The following is a 25,184-nucleotide window of genomic DNA, read 5'->3' as shown; positions in this document are numbered from 1 at the left end:
CCTGTCAGCTGTCTCTGTCAGATTATTATGGGCAACTTGTTACTCTGACAATGTTTCCAGGACCCCATAGATAGCAGGCATTCTTTTTATCCACAACAGAGAAAGTAACATTCACAGCTGGCTTAATATGAGGCCATTTACCACCTTCTGTAGTGCTATGTCTCCAAGAAAATGGTCCATCGTTTGCAGCATGAGGGCAAGTTAACACGGAGGTTTCTTAGGGATTCAGGTATACAAAGCACATCCCACCTCCAGAGTTTATCAACCACATGCAGGGCAGATGGGTAACTGCAGGTCAAGCATTACGCTCACACTACACATTACATTTTAAGTGAGTCAGGACGGTAACCAGAAAAAAACCCACATGAAAAAAGCTTTTTTCTTGTGTGCATTTATGACCGTGGGTTTTTTTCTGTGGGCAATTTTCTTGTGGGCTTTTTTCATAGAACCAGTCAGGACATGGGTGCCTGTTCCAACTGACTTGCCATCACACAGAAGAACATGGTATCTTAACAGCACTCTGTTCAGCTCTGGAACACTGTGAGGGGAGAGGAGGGCTTCTGGCTTCCCTCCCACACCATTTTCACCAGCAGAAACAGCCCTGTGGGGGAGGGCTGTTGGCTCCTGAGAACAGAGCAGCGGAACTCTGTTAAGGTAAGATACCCTGTTCTTCTGTGTGACAGCAAGTCAGGACGGACCCTTATCCCAAACAGTGTAAAATGTAGCATCTAGTTAAACCATAAGCCATGAAGTCTGCATAATACAATATACAATACTGGTGAGCAAACAAAACGCTCCTATGCTGTATTATGCTTGGTTCTTATCTTTTTGTCTCAGAAGCCCAGAATGTCGAAATAGAAACCAGACACATACATGTAAGCCCATAGTGACAAGAAATATGGGCCCTTCTAGACTGATCAAAACCCTGTTTTAAAATGTTAATGTTTACCCAGTAGTGAATAGAGTTAAATGCCAGCTACTAGATTAATTATGAGTCAGTACTTAAAGGCAGTAATAAATGACACATCACCTTGGGATTATAGGAGAACTGAGCAATCCTAGGTAGAGTTACATCCTTCTACGTCCACGGACTTCAATAGATTTAGAAGGATGCAACTCTGCTTAGTATTGCACTTACTGGAATTAATATTTAAAAAATCAAAAAGTTTTGTGAGCTACACAAAGTTTTGATTAGAGAAACATGGGCTGCTACATGAAGCTGCAGAATTTCCCCTCTCACACACAGCTGATATATGGAGTAATGTCACTTAATATAATTTTAAGGAGAATCCAATGATCCCTAAATAATGCTCCTTTTGTTCTTTTCACTTACAACCTCAATTTATTTCGTTCTTATTGATGAATGGGATCCAAAAACAGTTTTAGGAAGAAATTCAGCCATTCTTATGTGGTCTTCCCTCCCTCAGTCCTTGCAGAATGGCACACAAAGGCTAGGCTGAATAATCCAGATGCAGAGCTACATGTCATGAAGAAAGCATGGACTCCCAAATCTTGTAAAGGGACAGAGGCCATGTTTTCTTTCTGTCTAACCCCAGTTTCAAGCCCAGTTTCAAGCATATTCATCACAAATCAGCTGTACTCTACTATCAGCAAATACTACCATTGCTCATTCAGTTTTGTTTTGGTTTTAGTAGTGCGCTGAACTGCAATGCTCCTTATAGTATGCTCATAGGACCATGTTTTTGTGAACATATGGGAATCCAGGTGGTCAACCAGTGCAAAAAACAAGTGATCTACCGTGCATTTAAAGGTTATGTGAACTGGCGCTGTCTTGTGGTCTGTCAATTTCCCAAGACATCATAGAAGTATGATTTGTTAAAAGACAGATCTAGTTTATATAAATTCCTATGAGACACAAACAAGATGATGAACTCTTCAAAAGCACTAGAAGTAGAAATAAATGAAAACAAGCAAGATTTATTAGCTGCATTTTTAAGTCTTTTTGCTAGACCAGCGGCACCCAGACAAGAGGAAGAAAGTTTCAGTTAAAAAAACTTCAAACCAAAATAGTAATTTGTAACAATACTATACTATTAGTCACTTGAAATTTTTCTCAGCTGTTTTTTAAACAAACTGAAGACTTACAGACACACCAGACAGCTCTAATTCAGAAGACAATATAACACTGATTCACAACTGTCATGAACTGGCTAAATTATTGGATTTGGATATGGGAAACTAAGGTTTAAATCTCTGCTTAGCTATTAAGATGACTTGCCTTGAGCAAGACTCCCTCAGGCTAGCATATCTCAGGGTCATTTGAGGCTAAAGCACTCTGAGTTCCCTGGAAAAGGGCAGATAGCATACACAAATAAGATAGTTGGTCCTTCAACAGGCTACAAAGCAGATGACCACTGTGGCACTAGTACACCTATGCAATGTGCAAAGTTGCTGCAACAAACACAGAAGCATTCTGGGGAAAAGGTTGCTGCTTCTTTCTGGGCCACTGCCTGCACGTCCAGTTGTGTTTGTAACTAGGAGGATAAGAAGCTGCCCTCTGTGCATGTGTAACTTGAAAAACTCAGCCCCAAGTTTCAGCTCATCTATCAAATTCTTCATAAAACCCACTGAGATGAAATAGTATCATGCCCTGTAGGAGTACCTGATTAAAAGAGGTACACTGAACATCAACATACTTCTTCAAGAAGAATATCCCGACTCCCCAAGTGGATTTTGTTGGTTGTTCTCTGAGCCACAAAGACACAATTAACACTTGGACAGTTCTTTACAGCTTCATCCACGGTCTTCTTCAGCTCTATAATCCTTCCTCCTCTGAGTCCCTGGTTATAGGTGATGACTGCTTTGCATTCAGCTAGCAATGGAAATCATATGTAGTATGAGAATATTGTTTCCCTCTATATTTTGCTGTTAGTCAAACTAATTGCTAATGTGATTAGCAATAATATATCACAACTCCCAAAATCTGTGTCAAATACTGGGCTGTATTTATTTATACACTTGCCTTTCTTGCAGGCAACTGTACACTAGGCCTATGTTTTCCAAATTCATGCATTTTTGGACAAGTTCATTAAAGTGTCTGATCAATTTCTCTATGCTGACAGGATGCTCAAACACCTGCCAGTTCAGTTCACATCCTGTCCACAAGTAGCAATCCAACAGCCAATTATTTGGTAGGCTGTTCAGCTGTTCACACCTATTTGCACAAACAGGCTATTTGCCACCCTCAAAAGCTGACTCCCAGCCAGGAATCAGCTGGCAGCAGTCTTCTGATCTCCTGCTCTCTACCCAGAAAAGGACGTGCGGGGGGGGGGGGGAATCAAGAGCCAACACCCAGCTGATTGCAGAGCTCAGCTGGAAGCCAGGTACTTCTGACCTCCCACCCTGAAAACTTTACTGTATTCTAGACTTGCTTAGATGCAGCAACCTTTGGAGAGGACAGGTGACCAGAAGCCCACATGATTCCCCTTCTCCCTACACTAAGCTGGTAGTGTGGGCTGCAGAGGAAAGAACAGAATAGAAATTTATTTGTATCCCGCCACACCCCAGCAATGCCAGGATCAGGGCGGCTAACATCTCAAGTATACAGATTTAAACAATTTTAAAAACATTTTAAAATATATAAAACAATGTTGAATAGCAAATGTATCTAAAAATGGGCCATATTAATTAAAGGAGAGAAACAATCTCTTCTTTCCTTTTGCAATAGGAAATCAAAAGCTGACCACTTCTCATTTCTAATTTCACTCTGTAGCAATTTGTAGCTCAAAAGCTCATTTCCAGTGGATCCTCCATCAACTGTGACTCACCTTCTCAACACCCCTCCCAAGCTTTGCTGTGTCCCAATACAACAATGCTAAGATAACAGGGATACCAGAACCCAACTCCCAGCTGATCCCCTGATCAGCTGGGAGTTAGCTTTTGACCAATAGGAAGTTGCGAAATTGTTCAGCAACTGTTCAGATTGCTTGATACAAGTTTAACATATGCTTGATCAGCTCACAATCTGATCATGAGTGTCAAACAATATGTTCAACCATGGAACAGGTTTACTGCAAAAAATTCAGAGCATCTCTAATGCTGATTCTTCCACTTCCAGCCATTCAAAATTATATGATGGCATTGCAGCAATTCATATGGAGGCATTACCACACTGAAATTACAATGTGGCTATCCATGACCATTAATTAATATTAATCCATAAATTCTACTGCACCAGAACCAACGGGTTGAAATTAAATCAAAAGAGTTTCCGTCCAGACATTAGGAAGAATTTTCTAACAGTTAGAGCGGTTCCTCAGTGGAACAGACTTCTTCGAGAGGTGGTAAATGCTCCTTCCCTGGAGGTTTATAAGCATAGACTAGTTGGCCATCTGTCAGCAATGCTGATTCTATTACCTTAGGCAGTTCATGAGAGGGAGGGCATCTTGGCCATCTTCTGGGCATGGAGTAGGGGTCATTGGGGTGTGTGGGGGAGGTAGTTATGAATTTCCTGCATTGTGCAGGGGGTTGGACTAGATGACCCTGGTGGTCCCTTCCAACTCTATGATTCTACGATTGCCCAAAATTAGAACTCTTTGGCTGGGCATTAGAATGCAAACATCACTACATGGAAAGAGACATATACAGTGTCATTTCAGAAATAGGACTATACTGCTTGAGGAAAGTCTAGTCAACTATACTGGTGAGGGAAAACGATCAACAGGATTCACTGGATCAAGCCCATTAGAATGACTTGTAGTTCTATAGGACTCTAATGTTCACTGAGGCTAACAAATTTTTGTCCATGTTGAAGAACAGTGTGACAGGAGGACCAGTCAGGCCCATGTGGGCCAAAGACCATGGGGGCAGTGGCCAGACTATGCCAACACCAACCTGGAGTGGCATAGCTCGGGGTCACAGGCATGGGAGATCCCCCTCAGAAGGGTCTGGCTCAAAATGTATTCAGTGGGGCATGGCTGATCAGCGGCCCTGAATAGAGAATGTGCACCCATAGGCATGAGAGGCCCAACTGGGCTGGACGGTGAGTGGGAACAAGGCTCTGGGGGAGGAGCCAACTATTGGGTCAAGCCTTGTAAGCTGTAATACCACACTTGTGGGATTGGCCAGAGGGGGGAAAAAGGGATTGCCACCTTGTAGCAGAGGCTAAGTGAATGTAACCACAGCCCCAACGTGACAATAAAGAATTGCTTAGACTTGCATTTGTGCCTGATCTGTTGCCTTCCAGGGTCATGACCTCTGCCAACCGTGGTGTAGTGGTTAAGAGCAGTGGTTTGGAGAGGTAGACTCTGATCTGGAGAACTGGATTTGATTCCCCACTCCTCCACATGAGAAGTAGAGGCTAATCTGGTGAACTGGATTTGTTTCTCCACTCCTCCACATGAAGCCAGCTGGGTGACCTTGGGCTAGTCACAGCTCTGATAGAGCTCTCTCAGCCCCACCTACCTCACACGTGTCTGTTGTGGGGAGAGGAAGGTGATTGTAAGCCGGTATGATTCTGCCTTAAGTGGTAAAGAAAGTTGGTTTTATATGCCAACTCTTCTGCTGCTGCTGCAACCCTCTGCCCTCCAGATGAGCCAAGAGGCACCAGGACCTGTGATAAAGAGTCCACTTACTTAATGGAAATGCACAGTGTATGAATGGAACCTACAGCACACAGAGCGGCATTTGATGTGCACATGAAACTGCTCATATACACATCAGAGCTGCCGCTAAGAAAGTATAATAAAGGTGCTTCAGTAACTTTCTAAGAAGAAGGTTTATTTGCTGTGCATCATGGAAAGAAGTCATACTAGAAGTGTTGACCAGCCAGTCCTTCCCAGCATTGTGAAAATTACTTACAGTCATTGATCCTTCCAGCTAAGGATTCTGCACTGAATCCAGCAAAAACAACTGTGTGAACAGCACCAATTCTTGCACAGGCCAACATGGCAGCCACTGCCAGTGGAGACACAGACATATAGATAGCAACTCGGTCCCCCTTTTTTATACCATTTTTCTTCAATGTATTAGCCAGACAGCAGGTCATATCCAGAAGCTCCCTGGAACATAATAAGAGATTTGTGTTTCACTTTGTTAAACAGTGTTTCAGTGAAAAAGATTTAGACCTACAAAGAAAAATATATAAAAGCTACCCCAGCCATCTATTGTAGATCTCACCTGTGCAATCTTTATCTCTGTTCTGTATCAATTCCCTTCTATTAATACTGGGAAAAGACTATAAAGACTGAAGTAAGTTAGGTCTAAAAGATGAACAATACACATATTGTATTGTAAAAGCAAACAATTTAGGCTATAATCTAAAATTTAATTACATTTCTGTTCCATCATACATCAATTGACACAACAACCTCAGTTATATGGGTATCAGAAAATCAACATTTCTGCACAATGGAAATGTATTGTGTTTTGACATAATAGGATGTACTTCACGGGTCCCCAATGTGCTCATGGGCACCATGGCACCTGCCAACACATTTCCTGATGTTCACCCAGTGTTTTTAGAAACTGGGCAGGGCCAGGTGGGGCTTTTGCCCAGTAGGGCTTCTGATTGGCCATTGGATATTTTGTAAGAGCAGCTGACATTTTGTGATTGGCTCTACCTCCTGTAGCAGCCATTTTGTAGCTGAGCCCACCATGTTGTGTCAGAATTCCAAAGGTACCCACAGGCATGAAAAAGTTGGGGACCCCGACGAGTTTGATTTATCAACATTTTTAGCATTAGAGACACTGATTCAGTCCAAATATATAAAAGTACTTTGTAGGAATCATGCGTTCTTAATTCAAAATGTGGAGCTTGCTTAATGTGCACAGATTTTGCATTTACTTTTGATGTGATGAACAGCCCAATCACAAACCAGGCTAAGTCAAAACAATTCTATGAAGTCCATTATTCAACTTTAAAACAAAATTAGCAAAACCATAGAATTTTGGGTGAATCCTAGAATTTCACCATGCTACAGTTTTATTGTTGTGGCCTCCTTACAGGCACACATGTGATGAACAACAGTTACAGGTAAGCAACACTGTTTTCATCGTTGTGGCCTCCTTGCAGTCCCACATGTGTGCCTGCAAGGAGGACCACTCAATGAACAACAGTTACAGTTAAGCAACAGTTTTACACATGAATTGATGTTGCAGCATCAGTGCAACACCTATTTTGTTGTCCCTGCCCCCCAGTGTCTCCCTCTGTTTGCCAGCACTTAGCTGGCAACCCTAGGGAGCTCACTGGAGATGTGATTCTATACAGTCCGCCCTAAGAAGCTGCTGTATCCTTCAGGGAAACTGATCTCTGTAGACTGGAGATCAATTTTAATTCCAGAAAACTCCAGTCCCCAACTGGAGATTAATAACCCTAGGTCTGCCCCACTTGCAGTCTGAAGATACAGGCTACACTGAGGTCTCCACAGATGAGCATGTTTGCTGTTCATTTCCTTGCACCTAGGGCCTCCGATGAATAAGGAATAGGCGAGGGAATTCTGGGGCACTCAGGCTTCTCCTCTTCCCTGACTCTGCTGTGGCATAGTCTGAAGCCAAAGCTTCCTCACCCTTCTTTCCCCTCCCCTTATGAATGCAGCACCGAAGCAGAGTACCGTCTTCCTGGATGTGGCCCAGCTCCTCCTCTCTGCTTTCCAGCAGACAACTGTCAAACAACTGGTTGGCTGGGTGAGGATTCTTAAGGGGCCCAGTATCACTGCTCAGGTGTGAGCTGGATGCACTTTAAAGTGCCCCTCTACATGGCAGGGACGACTTCCCTGCCCCTAGGGGGGGATGGCCAGAGTGCGTGACTGCCCTGCCCCACCCCAATAACACTGTAAACACAGGTTTACCACTTCATCTGTTGTTTGCAAGAACAAAACCTAACCAAAGGTCCAATAATAGGTGCAATAAGGTTGTCAACTGGACAGTTCTCCACTGGTATTACTGGTTTTTCTCCCTTCTGGCTGTTTGCCAGATGAGTTATTTTCACTTAGCAGTCCCTGAAAAGTAGATCTATAAACATTGTAGTAGCCTTGGACTGCCTTTTCTGCATACCTTTCCCATTCAACATCTCCTCAATCACAAAGAGAAACATAGGGTTGAGGTGGAGAGTAAACGGGGAAGAACACGCTGGGCGCTCCATTTGCAGAACATCTGTTTTGGCCCCAATGCCCTGCACATTTACAGGATATATACCCCAGCTGCTGCTGCAACCAAAATGCCCAGAAGCACAGATGCAAACTTCAGTAAACAGGGAATACCGTATCACATGACTGAAATACCACCAAGACTTGCTAACCATCAACACCTCAGAGGTACCAGCTCTTATCACTTCAGTGGGAACTGGCTCATTTACACCAAGTCCTGTCACTGCAGTCAAATGCTGCCTGGAAACACAGGCTACATATCTGGAGCCATGAGAGGAAGAGAAAAGACTAAGTATTTTGTTCATGCCTTGCAACAAATCACCACAAGTGCCTCCCAATGCACTCCTATATTAATTGGACAGGATGGCAACAAGACATTTTGTAGCCCCACCATCTGAACAACCCAAGATAATGATGGGCAATCACTTCCCATAATCCTCTCATATTTTCCCAGGTGACACATGTAGAAAGTAAGGAATATTTACTTTTCAAACTTGCAAACATATGTGTGTACACAGCAAATAAAAGTTGATAATCCAAAGTCACATGTTCTGATTATTTATCTCTAGCTTTGTTGCCCACCCCCAACAAACTTGTTTTATCTTATGGGTCACCTGCTTGTTCTCTCTCACACAGTCTCTGATAACTGCTATCTGACTAGCAGCAGTTGAGTGTGAAATACACTCCTTAGATGAGTCAATTTAGTTTTATAACACTTGGCAGGCGTTATGAAAGCTCGCTAGAAAAAACAGATATTATACTTTATTTATTTATTTATTTATTTGGGGAATTCATATTCCACCTTTCTACGAAAACGTATCCAAGAATAGCTTGCAAGCTTCTGTCCCGTTTCATATAATCTTGCCAATAAGGAGACATTTGATCTCCTAGGAATGAACACTGCATCTTCAGTTCTGCAGTTCTTTGCCAACCGGACATCGCGGAAAAGAAAGGTGTTCAAACGTGCTGTGAATGATGGACGTGGTCCCCTCTACAGCAACGGCAACTTGAATGGGGTTGGACAGGCAACCTCGCAATTAATGCCATTGGCTCCCACCCGCAAGCAATCAGCTGAAGTCAAAAGTTGTGTAAAGGTACAAACAGTGTTGGAAGTTGAAAAAAGAAAAGATAGGACACCTGGTGGTCACCGCTGATATTGCAGATAAATGGGCAGTGCTGGCAGCGAGGCACCAAACTCCGGGAGCCAATCGTGAGATCGGGGGTGTGGTTATAACGTCATGGGCGGGGTAACAAAGCAACCGAAGCAAACATTTCTTCATGGGCATCCCAACCAGTAAACGCGTGTCAACAGGAAACAACAGCTCAAAAGTGGTTTGGGTTGCCACGCATTTAACGCGGTTTAAACTGAACATCCCGGGAAAACCCGGAGCTGCAATGAATAAATTAAATTTAATCCGAGGAAAATTTTATTTTAAACCACAGCAAATCCCCGTGAAGAATCCCCCTATATCTTAGTGCTGTGGATAGGACTTCTATCTATCTGTAAATGGGTTCCATGCAACACAAATGTGTAACACCTCTAACAAAAAGCATACAACAGCAAAATATATAACCTTGAATTACTATTTTTTTTCTAGCAACAACATTATGGATATAGGTCAATAGCACTATAATTGTACATCCCCACAAGCCATAGTTATTTGTAATCATAACCTAGTTTATCAGGGCCTGAGCAACCAAGATAAATTTGAGTCTATAAACTTTCAAGGCTGTCCCAGGTGAACAGGTGTCATACATTTTATGATCTAGTTGCCATTGGCCTGTATCCAACCACATTTCAAAGACACGGGGCACTTGTGTTTTTTTTAAGAGGACAACAATTTCCTCTAATTCCCCCATCTCAATGCAGACCCCCCCCTCCACTAAGCTGTTTCTGAAAGTCCACTGATCCCCAGGAACCAAATGTTGGGAGGCTCAGTGGATTGCAACTGGAGATGGGAATTGGTGGAAACTGCTGACCGTTAAGAAAACGTAAGGTTTCCTAACAATGTGATTGGATACAAGCCACTATGTATTTTATTATCTATGGATCAAAAGTCAGTTCTTGCACATTTTATGACACATTAAGCAAACTTCTATATTATCTGAAAACATTTGTGCAATTCTGTGATAATGTAGAATACACATCTAAGAACTGATTTCTCTTCATGTATCAATATATCGTTTTCAAAATGGTCTCATCTGTGGATACTTAAATCCAGAGATTGGAGCCATGAACAGGCAAGACATCTTTCTACAAAACCAAGAAAAGCCCCAGGTTTGCAGAAAAATCTGATTTTTTAAAAAAATAGGAGTTTAAAAAAACTGAAAATAGGAGCAGTACCTGTAGCTTTAAGAAATGAATGCTTTCAGTGGTAGTTGCTAAGCAACCACAACAGTATTACCAGCCTTGATTTATGTCAGTAAAAGGTAGGGTAGGGACAGGATCCTTTCCAGGGCTATTTTGGCTTTTGAGAGAAAACTCATGGGGCCAGACCTGGTAGCAGATGACTAGCTACCAACTAACTTGCATACTCACCTAGACCTGGCTACTTGCTATTGTTCATCAGCAGCCACTCCATGAAAGTCAGCGTGATATAGTGATTAGAGTTTCAGACTAGGATCTGGGAGACCCAGGTTCAATTCCCTACTCTGCCACTGTGTGACCTTGGGCCAGTTATATATTCTCAGCCTAGCCTACCTCACAGGGAGGAGCATTCTGTAAGCTGCTTGGATCCTTATTGTGGAGAAAGGTGAAATAAAGGTGAAACAAAATAACAAATATAATTGAAGATGGGGGGGCATATAAATGGCTGATGGGTGGGCAAGTAGGTAGGAGAAAAGGAAGCATGGAAAGGTGAGGAATGGGGTTGAAAGGAGGAGGAAATGAGGAAATAGTGTAAGGAGGGATATAAAAGGGAAAGTGAGGTACCCTTCACAAGTCTTTATGGGTTCCCCATCACACAATTGGACCCAGCCTTGTGGCCGGCACCACAGAATTGGGCCCTGCCCAGTGGCCAACACCATGCCAACTGGGTCTGACCCAGGTAAGTAGCTGGATCCACACAGAGTTTTCCCAGAGAGAAGTTGCCAGGGGAGGAAGAAGGGAAAGCTGAAGACAGGCATGCGAATAAAGATTGGCTGGTAGGTGTTAAGGAGAGAAGGAAACAGGAAAAGAGGAGAGGCCACAGGGGCTTTCAGGGAAAGGGAAGACGAAATAGTGGGGGGGATGAAATCTACACACACACACACACATACTTGCAGCTCCCCCCACTTGTATTCTCTGAATAGCCATCATAAATAAAGCTTGGCTTGCTTTATTTGTACAGCTAATGTCTCTGTTTTTGTATGTCTGGCTGCTTTATCTTCCATAAGGAGGGAATTCTATACTGTGTTGGCAGTCCTCCAATGAAGACCGTAAGTCTTTTTCCAACAATATCTGACTTGGACCTCAAATTATATCATTTCCATCCTTGTACAAGTTTTGTCCCTCCACTGTTATTTGATCTTCTTCTATTTACCTTCTCAATGTCCTGAGGCTGAGTAAAGACAAAATGTAAAACGAATCATAATTAACCACTTGTATTTGCTACAGACGGTGCAGCTATATTAAAACAGAACAACCAGGAAACTGCTTTTGTATGGCGTTTGAGGACAATGCAAGATTTATGGTTACCTGGAAAGCAAAAGAGGGACTTTAATAATGCTTGAAAGCCAGCTACTTCTTCATCTATCCTTGAACGGAGTTCTGGCAGTGAAAACAAGCTTAAAATGTCAAATTCTATGAATTCTGAGAAATTAGTGGCCTGATTGTGACATATTTCCAAAGGAGTGTGCATATGATTACAGCCTTAGAAACTACAAACACACACACACAAACAGCAGTTATCGAGAAACTTACTTTCAAGGATATTGCCACCATTGCCATACATTATAATTACAGTAGGTTAAGGATTACTGGGATTTTATAGGAGACAGTAGTAAATTTTTATTCCTTGGTCTGCAATAAAGGTTGGTCAGACTAGTAGAAAAGCAAAGCAAAACAAAAACAAAACAGCTCCCTAAAAATGGCTGTAATGACAGTGATAACGTAGCCATGACTGAAACAGTAGATAATGCAGCAGAAGATCCTTCAGGTCAAAACCCACACTTGGAAGAGTTTGGGGATGAAAAGTAACGGAGAGGGGTAGGATGAAGTCACTAGCAGTGGCGGCAATTTCATATCCTTCAGATTTTGTAAATAAGTAGCTATATGAAGCCAAGCAGTTGGTTACAACTTGATGGCACACAATTATTAAGAACTCAAGGGGACAGGCCTGGGAGAGTGGCCGTTCCCCTGTGCCATTTCCCCAACCAGAAACAATACCAGACTTAACTCCTTTCTCCCCATACTCCAAATCTGAACTGGTCCCACATGTGCCTGTCAATGAAGGTCTGAGCATGGAACTCGCAGCACATATCTGATCAAAAAGACCAAGGTAGACACAAGGACTGTATAACCTGTGAGTCAGCTCTTAGACAAACAAAAGAGACTGCTTGGGGCAATCATACCAAACTATCCCCAAACCTCCCATCATTCCATAGGCAGTTTCTAATCTATCATTTCGGGAAGTACACTGCTAAAACATTTGCTGCACTTGCCACAGTTTCTGAATTGTGCATGTTCTCTTTCCTGGCCATTATCAAGCCAGGCAAAATATTTTATTCAAAAAGTGAACCAGCTCTTCTGGCTGTCCGTAAATATGATCAGTTGCTCAACAAGATGCTTTCTGAAGTGACAGGATAGTACCATACCTGTAAGTGATTTTCTCTTCAGTGCCAGGCTCGTCTTTTTCCCAGATCAAAGCCACTCTGTCTGGAGAATTATGTGCATGCTGGTCCAAGCAGTTAACTACACAGAAACAAATTGCAAAGAAATCATAGCATCTGATATGTTAATGGGGCCTCCAGAACTGCACACAATATACTCCAGGTGCGTCCTGACCAATGAAGTGTACATGAGCCTGAATAAACAGCATTCCTATTCATTTAAACCAGGAGTCCCCAACCTTTTTGAGCCTGTGGGTACTTTTGGAATTCTGACAGTGGGGTGGGCAAAGCCACGAAATGGCTACTGCAGTGCTGCTGGAGGTGGAAACAGCCACAATATGGCGGCCACAGCTTCAGTCACACAGTGAAAATCCTTGTGCTGTGGTGGCCCTAATCTAAACTCTGACAATCTAGATGCTTTCAATATTTTAGAACTTGTTAAAATAAATCAGACTGCATTGTACAGGCAATCAAAACTTTACACTAATTCACATCTGAACATCAGGATGGTTCCATTAGATTCAGTAACAACAACAACAAATTTTATTTATAGCCCACCCTCCCCGGCAGTAAACATATATATTATGTCAATACAATGCTGTTCACAAAACAGACATCCAAAAATGACCAACTTCTAGTGAGGGTTTGTTGATGTCCTTTACAGTTTACAATAAGACCTGCAATTCTGAAACCCCAAAAAGTAAAACTCGGTAAATATAATACCTACCAAATTTATTTGCCATATGAAAAATATAAGATCTGACAGAGACCTTTGTATGATAGAGGCAGGGACAGTGGAGTGGCAAAACTTGTACAAGGATAGAAAGGGAATGAAAGTCATGAAAGAAGCATTTTGAATACTTTGTTGAGGGACAACAATGTGAATAGCATGCTGAATGAAGTTCTGCCCCCTCTGTATAGAATGCAGTTCTCTTCTGGTATCCAAGTGTCAGGCCTGCTCTCTGCGTTTGGGGATAGTTTTGGTCTCTCACAGATGCTCTGCTTTGCTCAAGGACTGTTTTCCTAACGATTGGATTCCTCTCTGGCTTTGAAGCTTGTGGGAGCCTGGCCCGTTGGACTGAGGGGTTACCATGCCAACCTGTGCTATCTGATATGACCTATTCCCCCATATATTCTGTTGTATGTCCCTTTTGCCCCATTCCTGCCTTTTTACCTTTGCAAGCTCTGAATACCTGTATGATCTCCATTAAAGTCAACGCTTCTTTGGATTACCTGTCTGCGAGTGTTGCTTGTGGGGGTGCATCGGGACCAAGTGCTTACACCAAGCTTGGCAAAATTACTCTAGAGCTTTTCTACACCAGGTTTTTGATGCAGCTTGGTTTCTTGCTGCATGGGTTTTCCCCCTGCTGGTTGTTGTGGTATCTTTTGTGTATGGAAAACCCATGCATTTAAAAAGCCCAGCTGCAACAGAAACCTGGTGTGAAAAAGCTTGTAATGTTTCCTAAATTTTCTCTACAGGTATTTAAAAAAAGGTTGAGGTTTGGCCACCAGATTGTGCAGCACAATAGCACGTAATTCACCTGTCTGCAATTACTAATACCTATGAACACTTCTTTTTTTCCACTGAAAGGTGGTTTTGCAAACATGAAGCTGTGCTCCAGAAATACAATATACTCTTCAGACAATCCTTTCTTTGAGTTTTTCCTAAGAATGTTCTCCATTACAAGGACTTAAAAGGTAGTACTAGAAATACAAGTATATGTTTACTTAACAAAAGAGGAATTACTTTTATGGGAAAACTGCAGTGAATACTTTACTGTATGAGGTGCATGATTCCAAAAAGGCTGCCTTTAACAAGAAAAGCTTTTTCGGTAAACAGTAGCAGTGAATTCTTTTCATAATTCCATCCACACTCAGTTCACAATTTAAACTTTTATATGCATTATCTCCTTATTTATATGGCCATGGAACACCAACTAGCTCCACTAATTTGTCCCTGAATTTCAGTATTTAAATAGTTACAATGCTATTATTTTTGCACAGTGAAACCAAAGACTTCCTTATAAAGGATTTTCAAACTCAATTCCGATAGCTAATTTAGATATTTAAGAGCCTGTTTATACCCATTTTTCATTATGTATGAAAAGTGACAAGAGGTTTATACCCTTTCATTACTTTGTCAGTAACTTGCAAGTCAGGACCACTAGACTCTGCTAAATCTTGTTCCAGTTCAGTGTGCATTGGATGGACTCACAGAGCAACCATTAATATTAACAAACATAGGTGTAATCCACGAGGCAGTGCGGCACCGCAAGCTAATGGAAGTTGCCAACAGCACTGCCTGCTGCACTAGGCCATGACCAATGACTTCTTAATGTGGTTACTTTATTCCAGTGGATTATCATAATAAACCACCTATGTGTAACTATTTAAGGCACCTACCCTGTAGAACATTAACTTGTAAAAGACTGTTTGGCATTTCTGGAAAATGTCACATAGTATGTCACTGTAACTTTCTCCGGTTTAAGGTACTGTAATGACGGAAGCTGAGAATTGTCTGGGGTTAGTCATACAGAACGTACAATTCCAGTGCTCCATCAATGCCACTAGCATCAATCATGCTACTCATCACCTGCATTATATACCAGTATAATCCAAGAAGGATTGTAGTTGATGCATCTGCTGAATATATAGATCAAGTCACAGATAGCTCTGTTCCGTTTGTCATTTAAGGCATCATTTTTGTTGTGGTGGCGAAAGCCGCTTTTGATGTAGCAACAGCTGACCCAGACTTCAAGACACCATCTCCCTTGGGAGGAATTAGGAGCAATCTACCTTATAATTAGTCACTATATATTTAAAACCTTATCCTCTCTTTGTTTTTTGTTGAACAGCAGCTAATTTGTAAAAAGAAAAGTTCTTTGGCTAAAACTTGCTGTAAGCCTTTTGGAGGAACTGGTGTTGAATAGTAATGATGTTGAATAGTAAATTGCTAGAAAATACAAATTATTTTGCAGTTTTACAGACAGCAGAGAAGCCCAGTTATAAAGAGGAAGCCACATCCTCACCAGAAAGTACAGCTTTCACCATTTATTGTGCACATTTCAAAAAAGTTTTTACCACAAAGCCAAGTTGTTTCCGCAAATGAAGGTTCCCAGCCAACAAGCACGCCGTGTGCTAGAAAAATACAGCACTGAATTAAGTAGATGAAGTAAGTGTAGCTCTATTCCTACCCTTCAGTAACTATATATTTAGTCATAGAAGGATATATTCAGAGGGAAGAGCTTATATTTTTCCTTAAGGAACGATCAAGCTTTTCTTATTTGAACACTGATACCTTTACAAGGGGCAAGCTTCCAGTAATCATTTTTATTTATGTCCTTGTGCTGCAAGGTAGAGCTTTTTGGTAAGACAACTCCTTTACAGTCAATGTGATCTTTAAATTGAGCCCATCCTATATTTAGCTTACAAGTTAAAGTATTAAGGAGGAATCAACCCCAGCAAGATAAACTGGTAAAACTAGCTTTAAAATAGACATTCTTGCTAGCAGATTTGTGAAAGGTTAGATGGTAAAGGGGTTATGGATTGGATGTAGACAGTTGGGAGTAAAAGAAGTGAGCTGACTTGAGGTTAAACAATCCTGTGGAAAGTGAAGATTTAGAGCCAATTAATTTAGATATTTAGAACCAATTAATTTAATTAATCCCAGCAGCTCTCAAACTATATCAGGCCAAAACACTGGCACAACTGCTCTGCGGAACACATCTCGGACCCCCCTCTTGTTTCACACCACTGGAACGAGTCCAGTCTAAGTTTCTTAGACTGGTTCGCCAAGTCCCTAGATGTGTATCAAACCCCTTGGCACGCCTAGAAACAGAAATGCTAAGAGTAGAAGCAAGAGTGTGCATATCATCCTTCCTCCTATTGTTAAAAATAAAACTCAATCCCCATGGTCTTCTTCCCCTGATTCTAATTGAGAACTTTGAATCCAAATGGCAAAAGGCCGTGAAAAGCAAGTTGGAGAGTCTGGGTCTCTCCCCCCAGGCTTTGCTGAAGATGGGTAGAGATCAAGCAAAGAAAATTATAACCCAGAGAGTTAATGATATTGAAAGGCAGTCTGACTTGCTGAGGGCACCTGGATTTATGTCTGCCCCTATGACCAGATACATTCCGGCCCCAGCTGCCTACCTTTCTATTTTGGAAATCCACACCCATAGAAGGGCATTCACTCTAGCCAGGTATTCAGCCCTACCTTCTGCGGTCTTACAGGGAAGGTATAATAAGATCCCAAGTTCAGAGAGATTTTGTTCATGCAGTTCTGGGGAAGTTTCAACACTGGATCACATGTTTCTTAGATGCCCCTTCTACAAGGTTGCCAGTTCTAAGCTGACTCGATCCATGTCTGAGAAAATTTCGGGATATTCTGATAAATTTCAGGTTAGGACGCTCCTCTCGGAGGAAAATCCCCACCAAATTAGTGAAGTCGCCAAATTCTGTGCAGCAATCGATAAACTTCGTCAAAGTCTTTTACAATAAAATCCAAAGAAATTACAAAAAACGAAGGGGGGGGGAGTTTTTTTTTAAAATATGTGTCAAAATGTTTATTTTTTACCTAACTGGAAATTATTTTAATCATATATACTCTTTCAAATTAATATGACGTAACTTTTAAATAATATCAATGTACCCATGGTAACATTGCTGTTATGTTCTTAATCTTTATTGGCGAAATGCCGCAATAAATGTACTACTAATTTAATTAATATTACAAACCTTTAAAAACATCTTAAAATTGTATCAAGGCATCTGAATGAATCTTTTCAATGGAGTACAAGCATGGGAAGCAGGTCCAAAAAAATGCATGTAACTACCAGGTACCATAAGACTCAAACCTAGTCAGAAAGACAAACATTGTGCTAACGTGACTGGACCCAGGTACCTAACCCTGCCTGTGTTGGAGAGTCAGTGTGGCGTAGTGGTTAAGAGTGGTGGTTTGGAGTGGTGGACTCTGATCTGGAGAACCAGGTTTGATTCCCCACTCTTCCACATGAGCGGCAGAGGCTAATCTGGTGAACTGGATTTGTTTCCCCACTCCTACACACGAAGCCAGCTGGGTGACCTTGGGCTAGTCACAGCTCTCTCAGCCCCACCTACCTCACAGGGAGGGGAAGGGAAGGTGATTGTAAAACAGTTTATTTTTTCCTTAAGTGGTAGAGAAAGTCAGCATATAAAAACCAACTCTTCTTCTTTGACCTGATGTCTTTGCCTTCACTGTGGAAAGTCCTGTGGATTCTGATTCCTTGCTCAACCCCAAGCATCCTTTTCCTAAACCTTGGACTGGCCTCCATGGATTCTGACTTTTGGTCTGACCCATACATTGTTTTAGCTGTGCTCTTCAGTTTTGTGCCTGTTTCTGATCCTCTGGCTGCCTGAACTCTGACCTGACCCACACTTCAAGCATCTAACGTTAACTACAAGAATCACTAAGAATTTGTTGGTAACTGTATTAACTACATACATTCCATATAATATGACACTTGTGCACCCACATTCCACATGGCATTCCAAACAACTACAGGAATGCTGCTGATAATAAAATATTGTTTTCCATAGTGACAGAGCATTGCTGTTTGTGTGTTGGGAAAATTCATTTTATTTATACTCCACCCTTTCCTGGCAAAGCCAGGCTCAGGCAGCTAAGAACATTTAATATGCACACACATAGTATAGTCAAAATATACAATTAAAACCAGTATAAAATTAAAATATACAATTATTTATAACGTTTTATTTCCACTTTTTCTACCATGTGTCCCAAAGCAATCAACAGCAAGTCAAAAAAACCAGTGTTAAAATTAGAACAATCTTTAAATGGCAAAAAATAACTATGATAAAGCTAATGAACTATTGACTGGGAGAATAAAAATACACTTTCCTTGCAAGTGTCTTCAGAGACAAACATATAGCTCCACCAAATGAAATGACTAACCACTGCATATTTTTTGTGAAGGAAAAACAATTATCAGAAGTCTTGAAAGACTGTAACTTCCAGAGGCTACTCAAGTAAAGCTTACATTTGAACCTCATCTTCAGCACTTTATTCTAGCTACAAGATTATGCTAGCTTACATGGGTGTATGGCAGGTAATGGGAAGGGCAGCACAGGAACATCATACTACCAGACCAATGAACTCAGCAACACACGGACAGACAGCACCTCTTCAAAAGATCTGGAGGCCCGGCTGTTTGAGAAGCTTTTAGCTAGAGATGGCATTGATGGAACCTGCCTTCAAAGCATGGACTCTGCCCTCAATCACAGCAGCAAAACCTGTAAGCTGGACCTCCTTGCCTACCTTCTCACTCCTCCTCCTGAGAATGAAAGCATTCCATAGCAGAGTACTTAACAAGCACCCCTGCAGCTGGTTGTCTAAAATGAAGAACAGGAGTTGGTTTTTATACCCTGCTTTTCTCTACGTTTAAGGAGTCTCAAAGCAGCTTATAGTAACCTTCCACTCCCCACAACAGACACCTTGTGAGGTAGGTGAGGCTGAGAGAGTTCGGAGAGAACTGTGACTAGCCCAAGGTCACCCAGCAGGCTTCATGTGGAGGAGTGGGGAAACAAATCCTGTTCACCAGATTAGAATCTGCCACTCATGTGAAGGAGTGGGAAATCAAAGCCGGTTCTACAGATTAAAGTCCGCCGCTCTTAACCACTTCACCATGCTGACAACATGTTGTTAATACAATAGTTTTGTAATTGTTGTGTAATGCCATTTTTAAAAAACAAGATGAAAACTATTGTTGAAGGCTTTCACGGTCAGAGTTCATTGGTTCTTGTAGGTTACCCCGGCTGTGTGACCGTGGTCTTGGTATACCAAGACCACAGTCACACAGCCGGGATAACCTACAAGAACCAAGATGAAAACTCCTTGCAGTTTTCTGTGAAAGGTATATGGGGGGGGGGATGGTATCAAGCTTTGTAGCCTTTTCTACACTGAAGCCATGTTATACCTTTTTTATTGATTGCACCTGATTTACTCCTGCAGTTTTGCACATCCTTAAATATCATTGGCGGGAGGGTGGCACCAATGGAGCAGTCTTTACCAGCAAGTAACCATCCTACCATCCAGCACACATGAGGAACATCTGAGCTTTGAGGACAGGGTTTCACATAAATTGGGTTGGGCTCCCAAGCACAAGACTAAGGCCCCTGGCACCTTTTCACTTTCAAACTGTTGCGCTTGCTGCACTGCAGCTGCATTTATGCTATAGCTGTATTTACTATGCCGTGTCGTTTACAGTGCAATTCCAAGCAGGCTCACTTCCTTCCAAGCCCATTGACTTCAGTGGAATTAGACGGGGGCTGTAACTACTTTGGGGTGGCACGGCAAGACGCCTTGAGGAGCCTGAAGGCTGGAAAACTAGAAGTAAGGAAAGGGGGAGAGAAGAAACAGGCGCTTTCACGCAGCCCAAATAACGCACTTTCAACCCACTTTCGATGCACTGCGTGAACGGGCAAAACCCACTTGCAAACCATCGTTAAGGCGCGGCGAAAGTGCATTATTCGGGCTGCGTGGAAGCGCCCCCGGTTTGCGCGGCGGGTGAGCGTCAGGGCGCTCCTCAGCCGAGGGAAAGGGGGCCCCTCTCCTTACCCGCCACATTTAAGCGGCCGCCCAGGAACCAGCGGACGTGGCCCCGAGCGAAGTCCCACTCGCAGTCGGTGTGGTGCGGGGCGTCCCACCGCAGGGCCTCCCGCGCCAGCGCCCCCCAGAAGGGCCCGGGCTCCCGCAGCGCCCGCTCGCGCAGCTCCCGGTAGTCTCCCCCCAGGCAGGGGGCGCTCGGCCGGCCTCGGGGCTCTCCGCCTCCACCGCCGCCACCGCTGCTGGCGAGGCGGGCCGAGGAAGACTCCCCGGAGGCGCTTGGGCGGCTCCGGAGCCCGTGGGGCCGCCTGCTGAGGGCGCGCAGGAGGCCGGTCCGCACCGTCGGCGTTGCCATCGGGCAGCCGGCGAGCCCTTCTGGGGAGATTTTGGGCAGGGGAGAGAAAGCGGCCTCCCAGAAGGGGAAGGGCCTTGACGGCGCCTCCCTCGCGCGCCCTGCCTGAGGCGGCTCCCCTGAGGCGGGCCCTGAGCTCTGCCTCGGCCGGTTTTTCCCGCCCTTCGACGGCCTCGCCTCACGCGACCGAAGGGGGAGGGAAGCGGCGGTTGGATCGCTCCGCAGAACCCGCGGGAGGCAGAGGCGAAGGGGTCTGGGACTGTGTCGGGTGCGGTGTGGGGGTTTTTTTGTTTTGTTTGTTTGTTTTTTGAAGTAGAAGTCTCTAACCGCCTTCTTGTGATTAATGGCTGCGTCTGGAGGCTTCAAGAGCGCTTCAGACTAAGGGCGGGAACGCGCGGGAGGTTTTGCCTTGGACTCGCCGCTCTCTAGAGGCACATTTTCCCCTTATGGATTCTCAAAACTCTGCACGGGGGCTGATGGTTGAGTTTTGCGAATTTGGCTGGGGGAAAGGTGCGTTTAAGAGAGCGGCCAATCCAAGGCAAAACCTCCCAGTCGATTTTGCCCTGCCCTGACCTGGATGGCCCAGGCTAGCCTGATCTCGTCAGATCTCAGAAGCTAAGCAGGGTCAGCCCTGGTTAGTATTGGGATGGGAGACCGCCAAGGAAGTCCAGGGTTGCTGTGCAGAGGAAGGCACTGGCAAACCACCTCTGTTAGTCTCTTGCCATGAAAACCCCCCAAAAGGGGTCACCATAAGTCGGCGGCGACTTGACGGCACTTTACACACACATATCATGAAAATATCCACTCCGCCCAAAGCCCATATACAGTGTCCATTGTGTGTGTGAAGTGCCGTCAAGTTGCAGCCGACTTATGGCGACCCCTTTTTTTGGGGGGGGGGTTCATGGCAAGAGACTAACAGAGGTGGTTTGCCAGTGCCTTCCTCTGCATAGCAACCCTGGTCTTCCTTGGTGGTCTCCCATCCAAATACTAACCAGGGCTGACCCTGCTTAGCTTCTGAGGTCTGATGAGATCAGGCTAGCCTGGGCCACTCAGGTCAGGGCACAGCATCCATTAGTCAGTTGTGGCAGCAATACTGTTGGTATCGCTGGCACTTTTTAAAGGTTGCATCCATATACAAAATAAAAGGGAGGGAAAGAGGAACTAGAAATAACAGCAGGAGAGGCCAGAAAGCACGCCTATAGAAGTCAAATCGTTCCAAGTGTGGATTCCGGGGTTTTGATTCAAGAATTGCAGGCCTGTGGATGGTTTTTTTTTAGCATTTTTTCTTGGGGCAGGGGGAACGTAGGACTCAGGGCCTGGGCGGGTGGGTGGAGATTTAACACTTTTCTCCGTACTGTTTTGCCAATCAGATTCCCACCAATGGCGCAGCGTCGCTAGGGCAGGTTTTTTGCTTTCTTCTGTTATAGAGTTTAGTACAACCTGCTCGGTAACTGTGTGTGTGTGTAAAGTGCCTTCAAGTCGCAGCCGACTTATGGCGACCCCTTTTGGGGGTTTTCATGGCAAGAGACTTACAGAGGTGGTTGGCCAGTGCCTTCCTCTGCACAGTAACCTTGATATTCCTTGGTGGTCTCCCATCCAAATACTAACCCTGCTTAGCTTCTGAGATCTGACGAAATCAGGCTAGCCTGGGCCAAGTACACGAAAGTTTTTACAAGGACAGTTTTTTTGCCTGTGTAGCATGATTTTCTCTCCTCCTTTTCCCCACTGCAGCTCAAAATGCTAACCGTGTTTCCCACCCTGGTGTACTTTGAGCTTCCATTGGCTAAAGTAGTACGTTTCTAACAGTTTTCAGTTAGTGTGTCAAAAGGATCCCTTGCATCATTTTCCTGAAATACGCCTTCTTGTACCTGAACCAGTCTGGTTAGTGGAGGATTAAGTAGGTTTTGTAATCCCAGCTATCTTCATTGTTGCTTGTTAGCACGTATTCTGTTCCTATCTGGTATATGTTGCTTAGCCAGCTATTGTTCACTGAGTTGATCAATAAATTAATGAAGAGTTCCCCATATTATGTATCGTGGGTAACACCAAGAGGCCAGAGGCTCAGCTAACAGATAACTCCTTTATTAACAGTAACACACTGTAACTGTATTGAACTGAGAATTCCGGCTCCCCGCCTGGCTTATATACTGTCAGAATGCCCGCCTTCTTTCTCCCCTCCACTCTTGTGATTGGGCGGTTCAACGGCGGGCCGACAGGCTCTTACTTAGTGTTCCATTCTGTCCCACATAATACAACAACATATACAACCAATACATAACACCCCACATTTCCAGACACATGCAGAGAGACCTCCCCACTCTACTTCTGAACTCTGGCCTATTTAACCACAAATTGCTTAAATGGTCTCTTGCTCTAAAACTATTATTCTTCCTAGGCTATAGGCCTCTTTTAAGATTGAAAACTTTCAGCCTCAGCTTTACCCCCTGAGCCTTTAAATCCATAGCTAAAGGATAACTTAGTTCAAATTACCGGAGCCTTAAACTCCAGGGTTTCTTCCCAGATTAGCAGCTGGGCCCTCTGCATGTATCACAGCATATACAGGTTGGCTCTGGGTTCCCACCCTGTGTCAGACATCACACACGAGTTGTGGGTTCTCCTTCATTCCTGTGTGCGTGGTGCCCAGTTAGGATCAAGATTGTAGTGTATGTGGAGGGTTTTCAGTCTTCCTGCTTGTGCCATATCCCCAGCCTGAAACAGTCCCTAGGAGTTCTGTTAGGGAAACCTACACATAATGCAGTGAACATTTGGTTTTCCCAAACAGCACTCATTTGGGACTATTTCAGGGCCAGCATGTTCTCCATGTGGCTACTATTTACTTTTCTATTTGGCTACTCCATGCTACTAAGCAGAGTTGGCTCTGGTTAGTACTTGGATGGGAAACCACCACGTTCATCCCATGCCTTGATAATCCTATGGTGTCGCCATAAGTCAGCTGCAACTTGATGGGGCTTCCCACCATAGATTTGCCAAGCTGCAACTAAGAGGTTGCACTTTTATCTTTAATAATGCATATACAATGGGGGCAGTTGCCAGTAATGTACCTCCTCCTCCCTGCTTTCCAGTTCTTGTAACTCGCCCTCTTCTCCAGTCTGTTGAATCAAGAGGCTTGGGTATAATTCTTAAAAGTAAATAAGCACAATAAACCATGTCCCTGAAATTCTTAAAAAACAAATGAGGTTTAATTAGGCCAATATGATGCATGTATCAATCTACCTCATTAAGAAACTTTTGTGCAGATACAGATGAAAGTATAAACAGGATATCATCCCTAAGGGACTTCAGATGAAAAAGCCACTACAGTCTCCATTTCCCAGTGGACTTTGTCACCTTTGTAATGTTTCATCCATTAACTTTCTCTTTGTCAGGGCGAACTCTACCAGAGATGCAGGAGGCTAGAGTTTTGACCTTCGTTCCAACCTTGGCTCAGTGGAACAGGAAGATGTGAAGTGATAATAAAGAAGAATGGAACTCTGAACAGATGAAGGAGTGCCTTTCCCTCAGCGCAAGTACAATCCAATATACCTGGTATTAAGCACCAAGGCTCTGAGGAGTACATAAGAGTCTTCACAGTCCATATTAGAAGTATGTTTCACATGCAGTTTAAGCCCCTTTTAACCACCACTGTTAACCAGTAATAGGTGGCCCCTAAACCAGTGCAACCCAACTACTCACACTGACAGCACAGGCAGCCTTATTTTGCTGGTGAAGGGAATTGGCCAGTAATCCACTGGTGGACTTCTCATTGCCACAGTAGGTAACCTTCAGCAATTCCTTTCTATGAAATGAGAAATAGTTGAACATTGCCCTCTTATGTTCATTATTCTGTATTACATACTTAGTGAGCAATATTGCTTCTGAAATTCTGAAAACAGTTTAACCAGAAAAAAGCACATGCTTTTTATGTAAAAGAGCATATGTAAAAAACCAAGATGCATGAAGTGAACAGGAGACAGGTTTACACAAGTTCTGCAGTATAAAGAATCAGCCTGACAGAGGTAAAATTAAAGGGCATACAGAGTAAACCACATTTAACCAGGGTAGACCCAGTGGGTGCAGCTGCCCCACATAAGAATTTTGGGGAGGGAGTGCACTTTAACTTATGTCAAGAGAGCAATTTCCATTTGAAGAAAAAGAGTCTGTTTTTAGAATTTAAAAAATCTGGTTGCAAATAATTGGTGGATGATTCTCCTCTCTCCCCAGCCCAGTTCATGATCCACCCAGTTCTCACCCAAACTCCCTTCTGGTTCAGGGTGAATTTTTAAGACTATGATGATCATCCTTAATCAAGCTGGAAAAA

The 25,184-nt window shown here is 43.4% G+C and overlaps 1 protein-coding gene across 1 annotated transcript in view; it reads right to left on the bottom strand.

The window, feature by feature from the left end:
- ACSS1 (acyl-CoA synthetase short chain family member 1) overlaps positions 1-20,869 on the bottom strand; it is a 39,203-nt gene extending 18,334 nt beyond the window's left edge. Inside the window, exons 1-4 of the mRNA XM_056852687.1 lie at positions 20,527-20,869; positions 12,900-12,996; positions 5,821-6,020; positions 2,658-2,833 (exon numbers count right to left, since the gene is read on the bottom strand). Coding sequence (XP_056708665.1) covers positions 2,658-2,833; positions 5,821-6,020; positions 12,900-12,996; positions 20,527-20,869 — 816 coding nt within the window. The remainder of the gene's footprint in view (positions 1-2,657; positions 2,834-5,820; positions 6,021-12,899; positions 12,997-20,526) is intronic.
- Positions 20,870-25,184: the final 4,315 nt, after the last annotated feature.

Source organism: Euleptes europaea, chromosome 7 (genome assembly GCF_029931775.1).
Source record: "Euleptes europaea isolate rEulEur1 chromosome 7, rEulEur1.hap1, whole genome shotgun sequence".
NCBI lineage: Eukaryota > Metazoa > Chordata > Lepidosauria > Squamata > Sphaerodactylidae > Euleptes > Euleptes europaea.
The sequence above is the reverse complement of the archived record's forward strand: the minus strand, read 5'-3'. Positions and strand labels throughout refer to the sequence as shown.